This window comes from Schistocerca nitens, chromosome 11, assembly GCF_023898315.1.
Source record: "Schistocerca nitens isolate TAMUIC-IGC-003100 chromosome 11, iqSchNite1.1, whole genome shotgun sequence".
NCBI lineage: Eukaryota > Metazoa > Arthropoda > Insecta > Orthoptera > Acrididae > Schistocerca > Schistocerca nitens.
Genome location: NC_064624.1, coordinates 152,671,808 through 152,691,202, shown reverse-complemented (window position 1 = coordinate 152,691,202; position 19,395 = coordinate 152,671,808). Strand labels below are relative to the sequence as shown.

The window sequence follows — 19,395 nt, the reverse complement described above, 5'->3', positions numbered from 1 at the left end:
GTAATGAATGAAATTGGAAAATTATGTCGTACTTACTGCCATGAAAAACATACTTCGTGGGCAACAAAAATTAAGGACTTTGAACTTATCCAAAATAAATTACTCCATTTATCGAGTGGGTTGACACCTTCAGAAGTTACAGGCAAACCTTTTATAGGAGAACCTCTAATTAAGTGTTTTAAATGGCTCGAACAACCTAGTGTCAATTACGAAGCAAATCAGGAAATAGTTTCTAAAAATTTAATTGAAAATATGCTACAAAGAGTATGTAAACATAACAAACAGGCTCTGGAACCTCAGTACCAAGTCAATGACCTGGTTCTTATAAAACAAGATCTTCACAGCTCTACTCTGAAGAAAGAGACTGACTGATAAGTTTTTCCAAAAATATGAGGGACCATACAGGGTACAAACGGTGGTCCATCCTAAGACATTATTTTTAGTAGATCCCACAACTGGATTAGAGAAGGGGAAATACAATGTAAAGGATGTAAAATTGTTTACCCCCCCGGGACATCAACAATCTGAGTTAACGGGCGCAGTAACGACCGATGGATCTCAAGATGTTTTCGGTGTTTTCTCCAAAATAGTTTTCATGCAACGAATTCCTTTAAAATCTAGAACTATTCTGTAATCTTATTGCTTATAAAACCGGATATGATTATAAAATAGAGAACAACTTGAGAGAATCACAGAAAAAAAGGGGATATCTAGACGAAATAAACTGAAGAGAGTATTATTTTTGTGGAAAATATAACACAATGTGACTAGCTGAACAAATGTTAAACCATAGTGTATACATTTTCTATTGTGTATAGAGTATTTTATACCTTTTATGAGATGTGATATAGATGGGAGAGTTTGTATATACATTTTGAAAGGGGTGGGTATTGTAGCTAAAAGCATGATTTACAAGAACAGATAAATCATGACTAACACAACAAACACATCATACCTTTCAAACAACCCACACAAACAAGTGTACCTGATTTTTCATCACTTGCCGTTTCCACAGGGTTGCTAGGATGTCCTTCGGGCACCTCAAAGGGTGAAAGTGGGACAAGTCCGTTCTGTTGGAGATGATTTAACACCAGACCACCTGCGATGTCACATTCAATTACCTGAGGGGTAGGGATCATTGCAAAGGGGGGTCGGAAGGGTCTCTTGTCTTTGGGGCTATATTATTTTTCTTCTTCAATCCTAGCATCCATATCCTTTTTTCTTTTCTTGCTTCTCATTTGAGGACCTGTCTATTTTTTCCCTCTTTCCATATCCACAAACTTCTATTGCTGAAGTCCTTCCTTATTTCCGTGTTTACTAGAAACCTTAATCTTATCTTTAGATAAGAAGGCCAAAAAATCAGACTACACAAACACACATCCACATATACACAAATATACACTTCCACACGAACATTAAATTACATAAAACAAAGCCTGTCACGATGTGAGAACCACCACGTGTTGTAGGGGAAAACGTGTTTACATACGGAGATATGCACCTATAAATAGGAAGCTATGATGGTTCTACATTGAATGTACTTTAGAAGAGGTACACATACACAAAGAACAGTGGCAGTTCTAAATTTTTATTACAATGGCACAATGAACTCATGCGCAAGGAGAGAAAAAAGCACATATAAAGTAGTAATGAGTAATGGATAAATAAGAAAGAGGCGTGAGCAAAGAAAGAAAACAAAAGTAAGAAAGGAATTAGTCATGTTGATCACTGAGAAACGTCACTGCAATAAGTACTCTGAGGAATTGAAGGATAGTGGGATGTAAATAGTATAGGTAGACATGGTATCTATTGAAAATATAGAAGTTGAGAACTAGAGGAGGACTCTAGGGAGTAAATGATATATTAAAGAATAAGTTTGAAATAGATATATATCTTTACTAGATGATACTTAATTATGGTATACATAGAAATGAATACTAGGGTAATTAACTATGAGGCCTACTCAAAGGATAAGGGGGGCGTACCTGGCATTCACTACTTACAACGGGCAGGGGTACCTACAGGGAGATAGGACGATCAGTGGCCTCAAAAATAGAGATGTTTTGTAAGGGGGCATACCCTACCAGAATGGAGAGGAAGTGCTCTCGTAAGGTCAACCCACAAGCAAGGAATAGGTGCTGATCGTAGGAGAAGGGGACAGCATTGTGACTAAAATCACAAATTTTATAGGGATTATTCTGGGAAGTGTGAATTCTATGAATGACTAGGATTATTAGGTTTCGTGGAAACAAATGATTGTCAAATGAACACTTTCATATTAAGAAAAAGCCCTCGCAATTCCTAAACATTAATAACACTGACTAAAGCCACGAGTAAATGGTCATGTCTTAATAACAAACTAAAATAAGAAAAGAGTAGAAACACAATAAACAAAATACTGTTCAAGAGAGGACAGAATTGTTATTGAAAGGAAAGACAGGTATATAAACATATGTAAGACGTGTGTACTGTTAAGATATGGAATGTTATGGGTGATACTATTTGCATAATGATTATGTATAAAATATAGCGTGTTCTATCTAAGGTGTGTGTGTGTGGGGGGGGGGGCGGAGGGAGGGGGGGGGGGGTTATGTGGTAATTCGAGAATTTCTGTGTAAATTCTAGAACCACTCAGCCTTCTACTGTCTCGAACACATGATATTCTGGATATCAAAGTGGGATGGTAGAATCCTACCTGCTGCACATCACATGTCTGTGCGTGCAGGTTTAAAATCAGCCACAGGAAGAAGGTAGGCGTGGCAGACGAACGGCACCGATAAGTACCAGTCGGGCAATCCATAGATGTTTTAGTGGGTGTGTAAGGAAGAACCGTGGAGTTTATATGCAGCTCTGAGCTTTTTGTGTCATTGACTATTGTTACTAAAACAAAGACCATTGAAATAGAACTCTTAAAAACTCTTGACCAGGGGCGGGCAAACGTTGCACGAGCTCATGAGCGCACAGTGCTGCACGTGTGCTGCTCGCGTGCAATTGTCGACTGGGGCAGTGGCGACAGCCGGCAGGTTGTGGCAGTGTAGTGCCAGGCTAAGCTGCGGACATTGATGCTAAGCGACCACAAGGTAGTGTACGTTGTATTTCAAGAACCGGAAAATGCACAGTGAATCAAGGAAACAGAAAAGTGGAGATTTGCTATCTTTTAAAAAGGAATGGGAGAATCATTTTTCTTTGTGCAAAAACGTGAAAATTTGAAATGTTTAACACGTGGCAGTATTCTCACTGGTCAGCGGAAATTTAGTATTGAACGGCATTATAATAAATTTCACAAGGACGAGTACAATTTATTGTCGGATTCTGAGCGGATGGGGAAATGGACAGAGCTTACGAAGAGCGATCTGACGATACTAGATGAATCTGACTTAAGTTGCTATTGTCACAAGAGATGTGCGACTTTCTTTCGTCATGTCTCTCATCTGATTAACATTTTATGGAGCACTGTTTTCAATTTTTCCGGACGACAACAATGATAGCCCAGCGATACGTGCAAGTTATAAGATTGCGCTTAATATAGCGAGAGCTGGAAAACCGTTTGCTGAAGGTGAGTTTATAAAGGAGTGCATCAATGACGCTGCTGATTTACTTTGCCCACTGAATGCAAATCAGTTTCGAGCTATCACTCTTTCTCGGCAGACTGTAAGTCATCGTATAAGTGCCATAGCAGGTGACGCTTACCGTCAATTAAGGAGTGCAGTAAAGGAGTTTATTGTATTTTCTATCACATTTGATGAGTCCACAGATATTTCAGACACCGCGCAATTGGTGATTTATGTCCGCGGCGTGGACACTGCTCTGCACATAACAGAGGATTTTTTTAGATATGATATCTTTAAAAAGCACGACCACCGGCGCGGACATCCTAAAAGCCGTTGAAGCAGCTGTCGGTTCAGCTAGTTTAAACTGAGAACGTTTGGTGTCAGTGACAACAGACGGAGCACCTGCAATGAAAGGGGGAAAATTGGGATTTGTTGGATTAATAAGAAAAAAGCTACAGCGTACAGAATAATCATTGTACAGCATCCACTGCATTTTGCACCAAGAAGTACACCATGAAAAAGCAGCAAAACTGGGGGCATCATGCAAGTGGTTATTCGGGCAGTTAATTATTTGAGATCCCACGGGCTTACACGGACAGTTTCACTAATATTTAGCTGAAACTGGGGAAAAGTACAGTGTGTAAACTTTTAGATGGCAGACCTCTCCCTAGTCCTGAATCGGTAGAAGTCGGTAAACGTCGGGAGGCTTCGGTACGCACGCAGTTTCGACTGCTGCCAACATTACGTAGCTGACTGCGTTGTACAAGGTAGCCATTGTCGTCTGCTTCATTATTGTTTTACGCTGTACTGTTCTGCGTGTTTTTATTGTGCAGTTGTGCTAAACATTATCAAAATGAGTGAAGACGCAGTTGCTGGCCCATCTCGGTAGTCGCCAACAAACCCTACCGGTAGTCCTACAGAGAACAACTCACCAAAGTTTCATTGCAATCGGATGAATGGTTTGTGAGCGCATAGTAGACAAACACACACACACACACACACACACACACACACACACACATTATATAACATGATGTGACTTACCAAATGAAAGTGCTGGCAGGTCGACAGACACACAAACAAACACAAACATACACACAAAATTCAAGCTTTCGCAACGAACTGTTGCCTCATCAGGAAAGAGGGAAGGAGAGGGAAAGACGAAAGGATGTGGGTTTTAAGGGAGAGGGTAAGGAGTCATTCCAATCCCGGGAGCGGAAAGACTTACCTTAGGGGGAAAAAAGGACGGGTATACACTCGCGCGCGCACACACACACACACACACATACCCATCCACACATATACAGACACAAGCAGACATATTTAATGTCTTTAAATATGTCTGCTTGTGTCTGTATATGTGTGGATGGATATGTGTGTGTGTGCGCGCGCGAGTGTATACCCGTCCTTTTTTCCCCCTAAGGTAAGTCTTTCCGCTCCAGGGATTGGAATGACTCCTTACCCTCTCCCTTAAAACCCACATCCTTCCCTCTTTCCTGATGAGGCAACAGTTTGTTGCGAAAGCTTGAATTTCGTGTGTATGTTTGTGTGTCTATCGACCTGCCAGCACTTTCGTTCGGTAAGTCACATCATATGTGTTTTTAGATATATTTTTCCCACGTGGAATGTTTCCCTCTATTATATATATAGATTATAATGTACATGACGATCTCAGTTTCGTTTACGAACAACATTTAAAGCGTGTTTTACTTCCAAGCCTTTCATCTGCCTTCATGTAAGCATGACTCACAATTTGTAGTGCCAGCACTGTAACTGGTAGGCGTGCCTTGCCGCCACCCCCCCCCCCCCCCCCCCCACCGCAACATCTCCTCTCCCCTCGCCAGCCAAAGCTTGCTTCCTCCTCTCCCCGCACAACTCTGCCGTCTTACAGTTAACACACTGTATGGTGACATACCACACTACAGTGAAGTCCGCTGGCTTAGACGCGGTAATGTACTCAAAAGATTTTTTGAGGTGAGAGTACTAATAAATCAGTTTTTAAAGGACAAAGGAAGGTACGACCCCAAGTTAGAAGATCCAGAGTGGGTTGCCGACCTTGCATTTTTAGTGGACATTACCGGACACATGAATGCATTGGACACAAGTTTCACTAGCAAGCTTGAGCTGTGGGAATGACAGCTCTCGTCAGGGAACACAGTGCATTTCCCCACTCTGTCTACTGTGCGAGAACAGAATTGCAAAGAATATGTTTCCGTACTTAGTGCAATAAAAGAGGAATTTCTCAAGCAATTTGGGGATCTATCATATTTGTCCCAAGCTTTTTAATGGTTCTCGAGACCATTTGCTGTTTCTGTAGATGATATTCATCCCAATTTGCAAGTGGAATTAGTAGATTTACACTGTAATTCTCGTCTGAGACACATGTTCCTTTTGGCAAGACGTGTAACAGACTTGTATCACGACTTTCCACAGGAAAAGTTTCCTCGTCTCCTTCGTCAAGCCGTGAAGATAATGTTTGGCTCGACATACGTTTGTGAGATTTTTTTTCTGTTATGAAAATTAATAAGTCTCGGTTAAGAGCAAACACCAGTGATGAAAATTTACGTAACAGTTTGCGTTTGTCTGTGTGTAGAAATTTTGTTCCAGACATTAAACGTACTGTAAACTCCACCTGTGATAATTAAATAAAACTCATCGTAGGTAATAGGTACTCTTTGAAACCATGATTTCTTTGAAGCACTCCTACTAACCTTATGCCTTCATTCAACAAAGCAAGCTAGGAAACAAAACGCATTACAAAGGAAGGAGTGGAGAGACGGTATGGTGGGGAGTGGAGAGAAGCGGGTGGCCAGCTTGCCCCTATGTGCAGGCAGAATACCTGTTAACTGCACACGAGCAGGATTCCTGCCCGCCCCTGCTCTTGACGCAATCTTGCTATGGGCAAGACTTATGTTCTGATTCATGTTAAGAAAAGTTATGGTATCTAAGCCAACTTTCTTTTGACTAACTCAATTTGTTTTTGGTGTTCAGCTGTACGAGATACTTACAGGAAGTTACATATTTATGAGGAAGGTGAGAGTTTTATTGTGTATGGAGGTTAAATACATCATTAACAGACGAAAAGTAAAGTTTGTATGTCTACTTATTTCATAAGTAGAAAGAGTCTAAAAACTCCTGTACCTAGCGTTATTCTACGGAGAATAAGTCAAGAGGGTTTCCAGCAGCTGGCTATCCAGTAAAGAAGCGTGGCTGCAAATTCCAAGTAAGTCACCTCCTAATGAAGTGGAAGGTGGTTTGGGGGAATAAACCGAAATAACCCAGATTCACACTCACATTTTAAGTAATTAGAACTTTAGAATAGTGTCTTTACTTGCTGTGGAGAAGTAACTTATACTTTGCAGTCGTGCTTTGGGATGTTGTGGACTACTACTCTGGAATATGATGATAGTGGTCAAACCCCAGAAAGAAGTTATGTCATGCGATCTCTTAAAATCCGTCATTCGGCGCGTTACGTCTCAACGGCTACGAGCAAGTCGTAAATGAGCGATCTGATCACTCGAGTTCGTGAGAAACGTTAGAGAAGAGTCACAGATAGGCACAACAATTTGTGAAAGTCTTTTTGTTGTGCCTCTCTGCAACTCATCATCTCCACTATTTAGTGAGTAGCAACTTTCCTTTTCATAATTGTTACATAGATAAGAGTTCTTTAAAGAGTGGTTATGCAATTTCTTAGATAGCTGTTATAGAATATGAGCTTGCTGACTGCACTTGACCCCCCACAGATGGAGACGAAGTTCTACAGTACAATTAGTGGCACTACATACCAGGACCACTGCACCGAGAATCGAAAAAAGGACGACTGTTATAAGATATTCGAAGTAACTGGTATTACAAACAGCATCGGGGTGACAGGTCACTTCGTGAAGTAGGTACACTCGACATTGCAAATACAAACCCGAGCCTCAGCAACAACAACTTCACGAGTTAGAAATCTTTGAACACGGTTGAAGTACATAACCATGAACTATGGAATATTCGGCAACATTCCCAAAATAAGACTATCTAAGAATTGTGTTGTTAGGTGTCAAGTGTGAATGGATATGAATATTAGATGCATAAGTACCCTGAATGTCAATGAGGCCAAACCAGAACAGTGAAGTGGTAATCTCACCATTCCAAACGCAACACACACTAAGAACTACACTGTGTCCCACAGGAAACTAAGGTTTTTAGATTGCCCAGTACACCACTGCCAGTAGCGAGGACGAAGACATCGTGTACACGGAGGCTATTTGCCATTTCAGTTGTTGCAGTGGACAACCGCATGATAGTGAATAATACATTAAACCTAATTGCATTGTCAGTTGTTGCAACGTGACAGACATTTTGACATTATTTTAATTGTAAAGCTATGAGTCACAATACTGTCCTACAACAGGGTACAGATATCAGAATAACAAGTAATATTCTAAAGGAAAAAATGGCCAGTTCCTAATAAATTGACCTGAAAACATGGCCACTGTAAGGGTAAACACCATAAACCTGAGACGATCCACACATCAATGTGCACACCGTCTACCAATGAGGCACTATTTGTCATTTCACATACGAAATGCGACATGAAGTCCTAAGTGACCACATAAATCCAATAGAAGGTGTTATGTTGGATTTAGTTTATTTTTTAATCAGAGCTGTAATTTTCAGCAACTGTAGTGTATACTTCAGAATTTTTGATTTTGTATAAATAAAAGTTTTTTCTTAAAATATCCATCTTTCGATTTGCAGCTCCTTGTATTCGCCGTGTTTGCAGTTAAAATTTTTGGGGTTGTGGTTTGTTATGTCATAGCAAACCACAATCACAGTGTTCTGGTGTAGTGAAAAGCGTTTTACTACATTATTTGTGGAAAATACTTGTTATAGCTATGTATGCATCACAGCATCTCAGCATGATGTGGAGAATGGAGGAAGTGCTTGCCACACGAAAACATGACAAGCTCCCTGTAATAATTAACACAAAAGCGGTCCAGAAAATTCGTGCTCACCAAATGTAAAGAATAAATAAAAGCGAAAACCCACTGATGATGGCACATTGGTGTCAAAACATGTTTGGGTACTGTGAAAAACGGTGTTTTGCGTAACAGTCAGACCTCAAATCCCGAAATTTTTTTCTTAAATATCAACATGTTACTGAACATATGAAATGTGTGCAAACCCCACATGCCAGCCTGTACCGACAGCTATAAATAAGGCACAAGTCATTCGGACAAAACAAACAAAACATTAAATGCCATACTAAAATACCATACTAAAATATGAACTACTATTAAATTAGTAACACAGCTGGCATTTTCATTGAGCCTACCTGTGAAAGCACCTTTTGGGATCTTGTAGCAATTCTGTGCCGCAGCCACGACATTTCCAGGCAGCTTCTGGTTCACGTAGTCCAGATATATAGCTGGCACGCCAACTATTATCTCTGCAACAGTAAATTAATGGGTGTCAGGAACACGGGATGGATGTGGTAATAAGTATGTCAAATAGCATGATCTCATTCCAAAAAATCTATCGTGCGAAATCCAACTTGCATTTTTCTTACATGACATTAAGAACACCTCGGCTCAAGGCTCCTTTAAGGTAGATGAAGTATTCTTTTACTTCATAAAAGCATTTCACTGATTACCAAACCTAGCCTTATTACTAAATGTAAATTCATATGGGTATCCAGTGAAATTTGTGACTGGACTGAGGATTTCTTGGTAGGGATTATGTTGCATGTTATCTCAGATGGAGAGACACCAACTGATGGAGAAGTAACTTTTGGTGTGCCCCAGGGAAGTATGTTGGGACTCTTGCTGTTCATGTAGTACATTAATGATCTTCCACACAATATTAATGGTAACTTCATATTATTCGTAAATGATGCAGTTATCTATAATGACGTACTGTCTGACAAATGATGCACAACAATATAGCCACATCTTGATAAGATATCAAACTGGTTCAAAGACAGGCAATTTGCTTTAACTGCTGATAAATATACAGTTTTGTAATTTACAAAACTGTGCCTGCAATATCAATGATTTACAATTGGTATCAGCCAACCAATACAAATACCTGGATGGTGTAAAAATCTGTAGGCATATGAAATGGAATTATCAACTTGGGCTCAGCCGTACGTATAGCAGATGGCAGACTTTGGTTCATTGGTAGAATGCTGGGGAAATGCAATGAGTCTACAAAGCAGATCGTCGAAAACCAGACCTACGAATTGATATGTGAATGGGTCGTCATTAAGGTAAAGTGCAGATTCCGGATGAACTGTACAACGCCTACAGAAGGGCACGACACACGACTGTGGCTGAAAACTGGAAGCTGTGGGCTAGAGCCCATGGCTGTGCCTTGTGAATGGCTCCCTGGAGGTGCCGCTTAGCAACAACAGTACTGGAGCAGCGGTATGAAATGCAGAAGTCGTCTGCATACAGAGAAGGTGAGACGGAGGGTCTGACAGCTGCTGCTAGACCATTAATGGAAAGTAAAAAAAGTCCCTGCAGGACTCCGTTCTCCTGGATATGGATGGAACTATGGGAGTCACCAACTTTGACATGGAAAGTACGGAGTTACAGGGAAGTTTTGGATAAAAATCGGTAGTGGTCCCAGAGATCCCACCTGTACAATGTGGCAAGGATATGATGTCGCCAAGTCATGTTGTATGCTTTACGTAACTAAAAAAAAAAAAAAAAAACGGCAATCGGGCGTTGCTGTCTGGAAAAGGCTGTTCGGATGGCAGACTCGATGGACACCAGATCCTCAGTGGTAGAGCGACCCTGGCAGAAGCCGCCTTGACACGGAGCCAGAAAGCCACGTGACTCCAGGACCCAACCCAACCACCGACATACCATATGTTCCAGCAGCTTACAAAGAATGTTGGTGAGGCTGATGGGCCCATAGCTATCCACATCAAGCAATATTTTACCGCGTTTGAGCACCAGAATGATGGTGCTCCCCCGCCATTACGATGGAAAGATGCCATCGCACTGGAGCCGATTTAAGATGACGAGAAGATGTCGCTTGTAGTCAGATGAGAGATGTTTAATCATCTGGCTGTGGATGCGATCAGGCCCGGGAACTGTGTCGGGGCAATGTGCAAGGGCACTGAGGATCTCCCACTCTGTAAATGGGGCGTTATAGGATTCACTGCAGCGGGTAGTGAATGAGAGGACGTTCCCTTCCAGCCGCCGTTTGAGTGTGCGAAAAGCTGGGGGGTAATTCTCCGACGTAGAGGCTCGAGCAAAGTGTTCAGCAAAGTTCTCGGCAATCGCGTTTGCGTCAGTGCATAACTCGCCATTTATGTTAACACCGGGGACAGCTGTTGGGGCCTGATACCCAAAAAGACGTTTGATCTTTGCCCAGACTTGGGAAGGTGAGTTGTGGCACCCAATGGTGGACACGTATCTCTCCCGACACTGCTAATTCCGTTGTTTGATAAGGTAGCGAACACGGGCACAGAGCCGTTTAAAGGCTATGAGGTGCTCCATGGAAGGGCACCGCTTGTGCCGCTGAGGAGCTCGCCGACGCTCCTCGATTGCTTCAGTGACTTCCGGCGACCACTGCCTTACGCCTCGGGCTCCCTAAAGAGCGAGGGATCGCATTTTCTGCAGCAGAAACAATTGTGCTAGTCACCTGCTCAGCCATCACATTGATGTTACCGTGTGGGGGAGATTCAGCAGCAACAGCAGAGGTGGAAGTTCCCCAGTTCGCGTTGTTCAAAGCCCTTCTGGGCAGGCGTCTCTGTGCCTGATTCTGGGGCAGTGACAGGGAGATGGGGAAGTGGTCACTATCACACAGGTCGTCATGTGCTCTCCAGTGGACAGATGGGAGAAGTCCTGGGCTGCAAATTGATAAATCAATGGCCGAGTAACTACCACGAGCCACACTGAAATGTGTGACGGCCACAGTATTTAAGAGGCAGAGGTCGAATTGCGACAGTAAAGTTTCGACACCTCTGCCTCGGCCAGTACCACCCCACAAGGGGTTATGGGCATTAAAATCTAAGTAGGAAAGGTTTAGGGAGTTGACCAATCAGTGCAGCTAATACACTCCTGGAAATGGAAAAAAGAACACATTGACACCGGTGTGTCAGACCCACCATACTTGCTCCGGACACTGCGAGAGGGCTGTACAAGCAATGATCACACGCACGGCACAGCGGACACACCAGGAACCGCGGTGTTGGCCGTCAAATGGCGCTAGCTGCGCAGCATTTGTGCACCGCCGCCGTCAGTGTCAGCCAGTTTGCCGTGGCATACGGAGCTCCATCGCAGTCTTTAACACTGGTAGCATGCCGCGACAGCGTGGACGTGAACCGTATGTGCAGTTGACGGACTTTGAGCGAGGGCGTATAGTGGGCATGCGGGAGGCCGGGTGGACGTACCGCCGAATTGCTCAACACGTGGGGCGTGAGGTCTCCACAGTACATCGATGTTGTCGCCAGTGGTCGGCGGAAGGTGCACGTGCCCGTCGACCTGGGACCGGACCGCAGCGATGCACGGATGCACGCCAAGACCATAGGATCCTACGCAGTGCCGTAGGGGACCGCACCGCCACTTCCCAGCAAATTAGGGACACTGTTGCTCCTGGGGTATCGGCGAGGACCATTCACAACCGTCTCCATGAAGCTGGGCTACGGTCCCGCACACCGTTAGGCCATCTTCCGCTCACGCCCCAACATCGTGCAGCCCGCCTCCAGTGGTGTCGCGACAGGCGTGAATGGAGGGACGAATGGAGACGTGTCGTCTTCAGCGATGAGAGTCGCTTCTGCCTTGGTGCCAATGATGGTCGTATGCGTGTTTGGCGCCGTGCAGGTGAGCGCCACAATCAGGACTGCATACGACCGAGGCACACAGGGCCAACACCCGGCATCATGGTGTGGGGAGCGATCTCCTACACTGGCCGTACACCACTGGTGATCGTCGAGGGGACACTGAATAGTGCACGGTACATCCAAACCGTCATCAAACCCATCGTTCTACCATTCCTAGACCGGCAAGGGAACTTGCTGTTCCAAAGGACAATGCACATCCGCATGTATCCCGTGCCACCCAACGTGCTCTAGAAGGTATAAGTCAACTACCCTGGCCAGCAAGATCTCCGGATCTGTCCCCCATTGAGCATGTTTGGGACTGGATGAAGCGTCGTCTCACGCGGTCTGCACGTCCAGCACGAACGCTGGTCCAACTGAGGCGCCAGGTGGAAATGGCATGGCAAGCCGTTCCACAGGACTACATCCAGCATCTCTACGATCGTCTCCATGGGAGAATAGCAGCCTGCATTGCTGCGAAAGGTGGATATACACTGTACTAGTGCCGACATTGTGCATGCTCTGTTGCCTGTGTCTATGTGCCTGTGGTTCTGTCAGTGTGATCATGTGATGTATCTGACCCCAGGAATGTGTCAACAAAGTTTCCCCTTCCTGGGACAATGAATTCACGGTGTTCTTATTTCAATTTCCAGGAGTGTACATTCATCTGGAGGAAGATATACATTGCAGACAGTTACTTCCTGTGTCGTCCTTATTCTGACAGCTACAGCTTCAAGAGGGGTTTGAAGGGGCACATGTTCACTACTGACCGAGTTAGGACATAAGCGCAAACTCCACCTGACACTCGATTATAGTCGCTACGGTTCTTGTAATATCCCTTATAGCCACGGAGGGCAGGGGTCCGCATTGTTGGGAACCAGGTACCCTGGAGGGCAATGCAGATAGCAGGTGTAAAGCTTAACAGTTGCCGTAGCTTAGCCAGGCATTGGAAAAAACCGCCACAATTCCACTGGAGGGTGACACTGTGAGACTGGGAAGACATGAGGCAGTTTACGCCTCAGAATCACCTGCTGCCACCGATTTATTGGCTGAGCTTTCTATATCCATTGTGTCTGAGAGTCTGGCGAGATCTAAGTCCTCAGCGGATGCCAAAATTTCCACCCCATCCTCAGCCACAGAGCTCATAGGCAGCGGTGGTGTGGGTGCCACCGCAATTTCCTTCGTCTTACGGGGTTTTCTTTTTGGATTTCTCTCGCTGCTCCTTGGGTTTCCCTGGCTGGGAGGATTTCACTGGCTCAGTCTCCGGGACTGAGGATGAGCGTGAAGCCCTCCAACCAGCTGCTTTTGGGCGGGTGTCGTCTTTCCCACTAGAAGAAACCTGGGTAATGAGTGACCCAATGGACCCTTCCTAGCGAGAGAAGCTGTAGAAGACTTACACTTCTCTGGCTTAGAAGTGGGGATGGATGTCCCCGATGGTTGGGGGGGGGGAGGGGGGGGTTGCGCCTGAAGTAGGTCGTGCAGGAGCAACAGGCAGGGAAATGCCCCCCCACCACCAAGAGGGCAGGTGTAGTCTTCCAGCTCTGAGAGGTGACCTGGGTTGGCGGAGCTGATGCTGCCAGAACTGTTATAGTGGCGGAGTAAGATGATGTCATACACACAGGATGCAGCGTTCAAATTTTCTCTTAGCCTCGGTGTAGGTCAGTTGATCCAGGGTCTTGTACTCCATGATTTTACTTTCTTTCTGGATAATCCTGCAGTCAGGCGAACAAGGAGAATGGTGCTCTCCACAGTTGACACAGATGGGAGGCGGGGCACAGGCAGTATTGGGATGCAATGGGTGTCCGCAACCTTGGCATGTGACGCTGGAAGTACAGTGGGAAGACATATGGCCGAACTTCCAGCACTTAAAGCACCACATTGGGGGAGGGATATAGGGCTTTACATCACTACAGTAGACCATCAACTCGACCTTCTCGGGCAATGTATCACCCTCAAAGGCCAAGATGAAGGCACCGGTGGCAACCTGATTATCCTTCGGACCCCGGTGGACACTAATGTAATTAACTCTCGGGGACAAAGTTTATCTCATGCGAAAAGTATGATGCCCACAGTAAAAAATTAAGGTAATTTCATTATGTTACCAGAAAATGTGTTTAATTTATTTAATTATGAATATTTTCTTTTATGATAAATAATGGATTCGTTTGAGATGTTAAATGCTGTATATTTATATGTATCTTTGGAGTTTGTTAAGGTCAGTAGACCAAAGAATCTAGAATGCAGGAATGTCTGCAACTTCCGGGCACGTGTTGGCTTGCCCACCACTTCTTTGTCTGTATTGGAGGGAGATGGACGTATTTATGTGACAAGTGCGGTATAATGCATTTAGAGTATCAATGTTCATAGTGAAAATGGTGTAGTTACTAGCAAAAAGTACGAATAAATATAATTTTTAGCTGAAAGTATTTCAGATCCGGTAGTGTTTATTTCAAACAGGAAGAAAACCCAGGCCATGCTTGTCGGAATGATTATTTTGCAGACAAAACTTCGAGAATCCCTAGACAAACGAGATCTGCAGTGTGTAATCTTTCAGCAGCTACTAAAGAAATAAGTCTTGCTGAAATTGTGCTGGAACTACTCGTATTATTCTCATTCAAAAAACACATGGTGAGAGTGTGGTCCTACCACAATATACCACATAAGATTCCACAATTTTTCAGTTATCTAAGAAACGAGATAGGTAACAACCAGTACAACACGCCAGACGAAATGTCGCCGCTCTAAATTGGCACGCAGCTCATCGTCAGACTGCAAAAGAAGGTCTCTGTGAAATATGATACCCTGGACCATATTTAAGCTCTTATGGGGCGTGATGGTTACAGAAACATCCCCCAGCTTGTCACAAGCGAGTAACTCCCGTGACTGGGCAGAGGATGCTGTTTTGATCAAGACTGACCCAGATCTCAATTTGGACAAGGCCTTCACCTCCCCGAACTTGTCCTCTAAGTGATCAACAAAAAACTGAGGCTTCATCATCAGGAAAGATTCCCCATCAGCATACAAAGTACAGGGGCGAATAAGATCCGCTGCCATCCTTAGCCTGATGTTCCTCCCACGGTGTGGCCAGGGAGGGGAACAATCTGGGGTCGTACTTCTGTGCATTGAATTGAGCTCGTGATCGCTTAGAGACTACTGGTGTTTCACCACCAGCAAGAGATGATGGACTATGCATCATTTCGTGTCACCCCCCTGATGCCACCCATTCCGACCAGGGGCCCTCCCCAGGGGCACTACCCAGCCGCAGCAAAGGCCACCTGGCAGGATGGCCATTGCCGGGAGTCCCGATGCCCCAGGGGGATGGGCATCTACCCCTCAGCATATGTGTGGAGTTAATGGTGCAGGCATCAGCAGAGCAATCCCTGTGTGGTCAGGGGGCTACAACCAACAGGGTACATGGCGGCCCCACCACAACGGACTGGCTACCGTGCTGGATATCAGGTGCAAATAAGCCTGTGGTCATCGTCGACGCAGAAATCGACACTGCATGAGAATGGGCAGGACTGCAATGTGATGGCGAGAAAGTGGGCTAAAGATCTCAATGCGCAATGGACATGATGCACCTTGTAAGACGCCCTTCTCCAATTGGCTCGCTCTTCGGGAAAATTTTGAAGAATGGAGGTCAAACCCTACAGGGGGACCATCACATAAAATCCGAAACGTGTGAAACTTCTAGTCTCCTCGTACGGCAGGCAGGAATACCTCGGGCCTATTCTAACCCCCAGACCCGCAGGGGGTCTGTTGAGGTTCTGAAGCAATGTGGATAGGATGTCCTCACCCCCAATCCAGATTGCAAAGATGTCATCAATGAATCAAAACTGGTGACAGGTTGAGGATTCTGGGTGTTTAGGAAGGATTCCTCTAGATGACCCATCAATAGGTTGGCCATGAGGGTGCCTACACATGGGTGGAATGATCACACAGTGAAGAATAAAGTGGGCATTACTCTTGTCAACAGCTATAACTGTGAATTAACAGAACAAGCCTGTCTTTAAGCAAGACACACAGGGTACACCATTGACATCTGCATTGCCGTACAGATATTTGAGTCCAATACCGACACACAATTAATGGGTAGTAGTGTTGGGTTTGCATTGCAGCTGTTAGTTGTGTATTGTCTGTAAGCTGAGTGCAGTAAGAATGGTTACAATTGCAGGCAGAGCATTCTTAGTGGAAGAGGTTTTCTGTACAGAAGGAAACTCTACGGAGCATGTGAGGTGGCAATTTAGATTGAGTTTTCCTGCTTTCAGGGGTCCACAATGTGACATTGTACATGATTTAATTCACAAATTCTAAGCAACAGGTTCAGTTTATGATTTATCACAAACTGGTAGGCCCACAATTTTAACGGAAGCAAGGCGACATTTTGGGCATTGTGTCGCAGATGCCAACAAAATCAGTGAAGAGATTGTCGCAAGAGGCTAAAGTCTCACATACAGCAGCACATAAGGCCATAACCAAATAACTGGAGATGTATCCATATAATATTACTGCTGTGCAACAATTACATTGTACGGCAATCCAAGGTGAATAGGGTATTGTGAATGGTTTCAGCAATTTGTTAACTGTAAAGGACTTGCAGTGTTTCAGATTAAACCTTTTCCACTAGTGAGGCTTTGTTTCACCTATCTAGGTTCAGAAAATTCCCAAAATTCACAAATTCTGTTGTCAGAAACTCCGCATGCCTTAAGAGAAGCACTGTTGCATGCAGAGAAAATCGGTAAGTCCTCCATCCTGTCAACCTCTCCCAACAGACATCCCCCACCAGCTCCGACTACCGGGCATAGACATGCTTAGCCCCTTTACATGCCACCCTTCTCTATCGCATTCATAGCTGGAGAACCAGCTGCTTCCTCTGAGCCACTAGACATCCACCCCTAATCCCTCAACGTGCCTCCCGCATCTCTCTCCCTCTAATCCCCCCTCGCTCAATACCCCCACCATAAACCTAGTCAGTTACAGTTACTAATTTATGATCCACTTAGTAAATACCAACTTGCAGAAGTACATGACAACTGTGAAGATAGCTACAGGCAACTAAGTTTGGAAATTGTGTTAAATTCACTTGACTTGAGTTCATTTAAATCACTGAAAAGCTAGTGTGTACAGCTTTACATTACTGTGCAACGGGTAGGTTTATAAGACTTTCCACATGCAATGTCGCTGAGCTTGACTTTGACCTGTAACACTTCCCAGAAAATGCCACCTTCCATTTTTAAAGAAATGCATTGCATTATTCCAGTATGTTACTATGAACTTTATAAACATCAAGATAGCATATCAAAGGCGTTACACCACACAATTTATTTTGTCTACATCACTAGATTATCAAAATACAGTAAGTAGCACATAAATATAAAGCTCAATCAGTCTGTCACCACAATCTACATTTCAGCGTGTCCAATATCAATCTCGAGCCCTTATTTGTGCAAAATTTGTCAAGTTATCACATGATCCCTGGATGAATGAATCGGTAAAATATTTGATCAGAAGCAGTCTCAGTGGTGTGGTACGAAACCATACTTGTAATATTATTTGCTGGCCTAGGGGGATTATGAGTAAGTGGTCATAACAGTACTTTTCAATGAGTTTGTTAATAAGGCAACACCAAATTAATACAACAAACATAAAACAGGTTGGCCAGTATCTGCTCCCCCCCCCCCCCCCGCCCCACCAGTAACATGGCATTTTAGTTCGGTTATTTGCATTGGAGGGCTGATCTATTGCATGTCCACACGTGTAAACGTAGATGGAAAGCCACAAGCTGGTTGTGATTTGACAAAGCCAACCAAGTCACTAACAAAATCTAGTGCAAAGTATGTAACATATATTGAGACTCTTCCCTGCTCACAGACTGTTGGTGTTTGTGACATAACGTAGTAGCAACTGACTCATGAGACTACATTATGGTTTGAAGATTATTGAAACTTTCTCCAATTAGTGGGTGTATAGGATTCATAAAGCAGAAAAGTGGGTTGAAAGGGGGAGGAGGTTTTATGGGTGGGATTTAGGAGGAAGCACCAAGGGAAAAATAAGATTTTCTTGTGTACCTTTTTAAAAACATTTGTCATGGTGAAGATCTAAACAAATAGGTTGAATGTAATTAAGTTATCAACTTACCGACACTTTCGTCCAACGGGCCCTGCCTCAGAAATCCCAGGATTTCTTCGATACTCTTCTTATCTCCATTCATCTTCCAATTTCCACCTACAATAAATCTTCGACCCATCTCGCCTGGAACGCCACCAACACACGGACAAGGACCCGACTGAGGGCGCCGTTTACAATCACAGCAAGCTGTAAAGAATAACAAGCAAGCTCTCAAGCAACCCGCTGCCGCCCTTCGTGCACCTGCTAACTACAGGATCTGACCTTCGCAAGGACAGACACATATCGATGGGATTTCAAATCGACTTGTGCAACGCTGTTATATCGACCTTCTCCGATTTATTTTATTTTGAATATAACAATTAATTAGTCTGACATAACTGATCAGTAGCAAATCGCAAAAAATGAGAAGCATAATCGTTCTGGAACACACTGTGAATTAATCTGACTGGAAACCAAAATATCAACATGCACACTGTGCACAGGGTAATGTCGCGCTTGGTACCTAAACGAACCGTCTAAAGGTCAATGTCATTTCACTTCCAATTTTAGCCTACCACCAGCTATCAGTTTGAGACTTCTTGCTAACTTTCAGGTCTTACCATTTCTCAGAATTAAGTTATTCCATTTCAGAGTACTAATAAATCTTCTGTTTATCGGTGCTTTGTACGTCCACTCTAACAGCACGGATGAGACAGAACATCTCATTCGAAGAAAACACGATTTGAGCATTTCACACAACATCCAACCCGAACACCGTATGTCCTTGTTAGCTGGCACTGTACTGGTACTTGGCATTGTTGTTTGAAATAAGCGCCCCTCTGTAATGGCCATGTTGTCGACGGAATGTTAAGCACCAATCTCCTCCTCCTTGAAGTATACGCTGTATGATTCGCGTTG

At 44.1% G+C, this 19,395-nt stretch overlaps 1 protein-coding gene across 1 annotated transcript in view; it reads right to left on the bottom strand.

The window, feature by feature from the left end:
- The window catches only part of LOC126213053 (triosephosphate isomerase), a 38,486-nt gene extending 19,713 nt beyond the window's left edge, over nt 1-18,773 (bottom strand). The window contains exons 1-2 of the mRNA XM_049940624.1: nt 18,508-18,773; nt 8,875-8,988 (exon numbers count right to left, since the gene is read on the bottom strand). Coding sequence (XP_049796581.1) covers nt 8,875-8,988; nt 18,508-18,616 — 223 coding nt within the window. The 5' untranslated portion in view covers nt 18,617-18,773. The remainder of the gene's footprint in view (nt 1-8,874; nt 8,989-18,507) is intronic.
- Nucleotides 18,774-19,395: the final 622 nt, after the last annotated feature.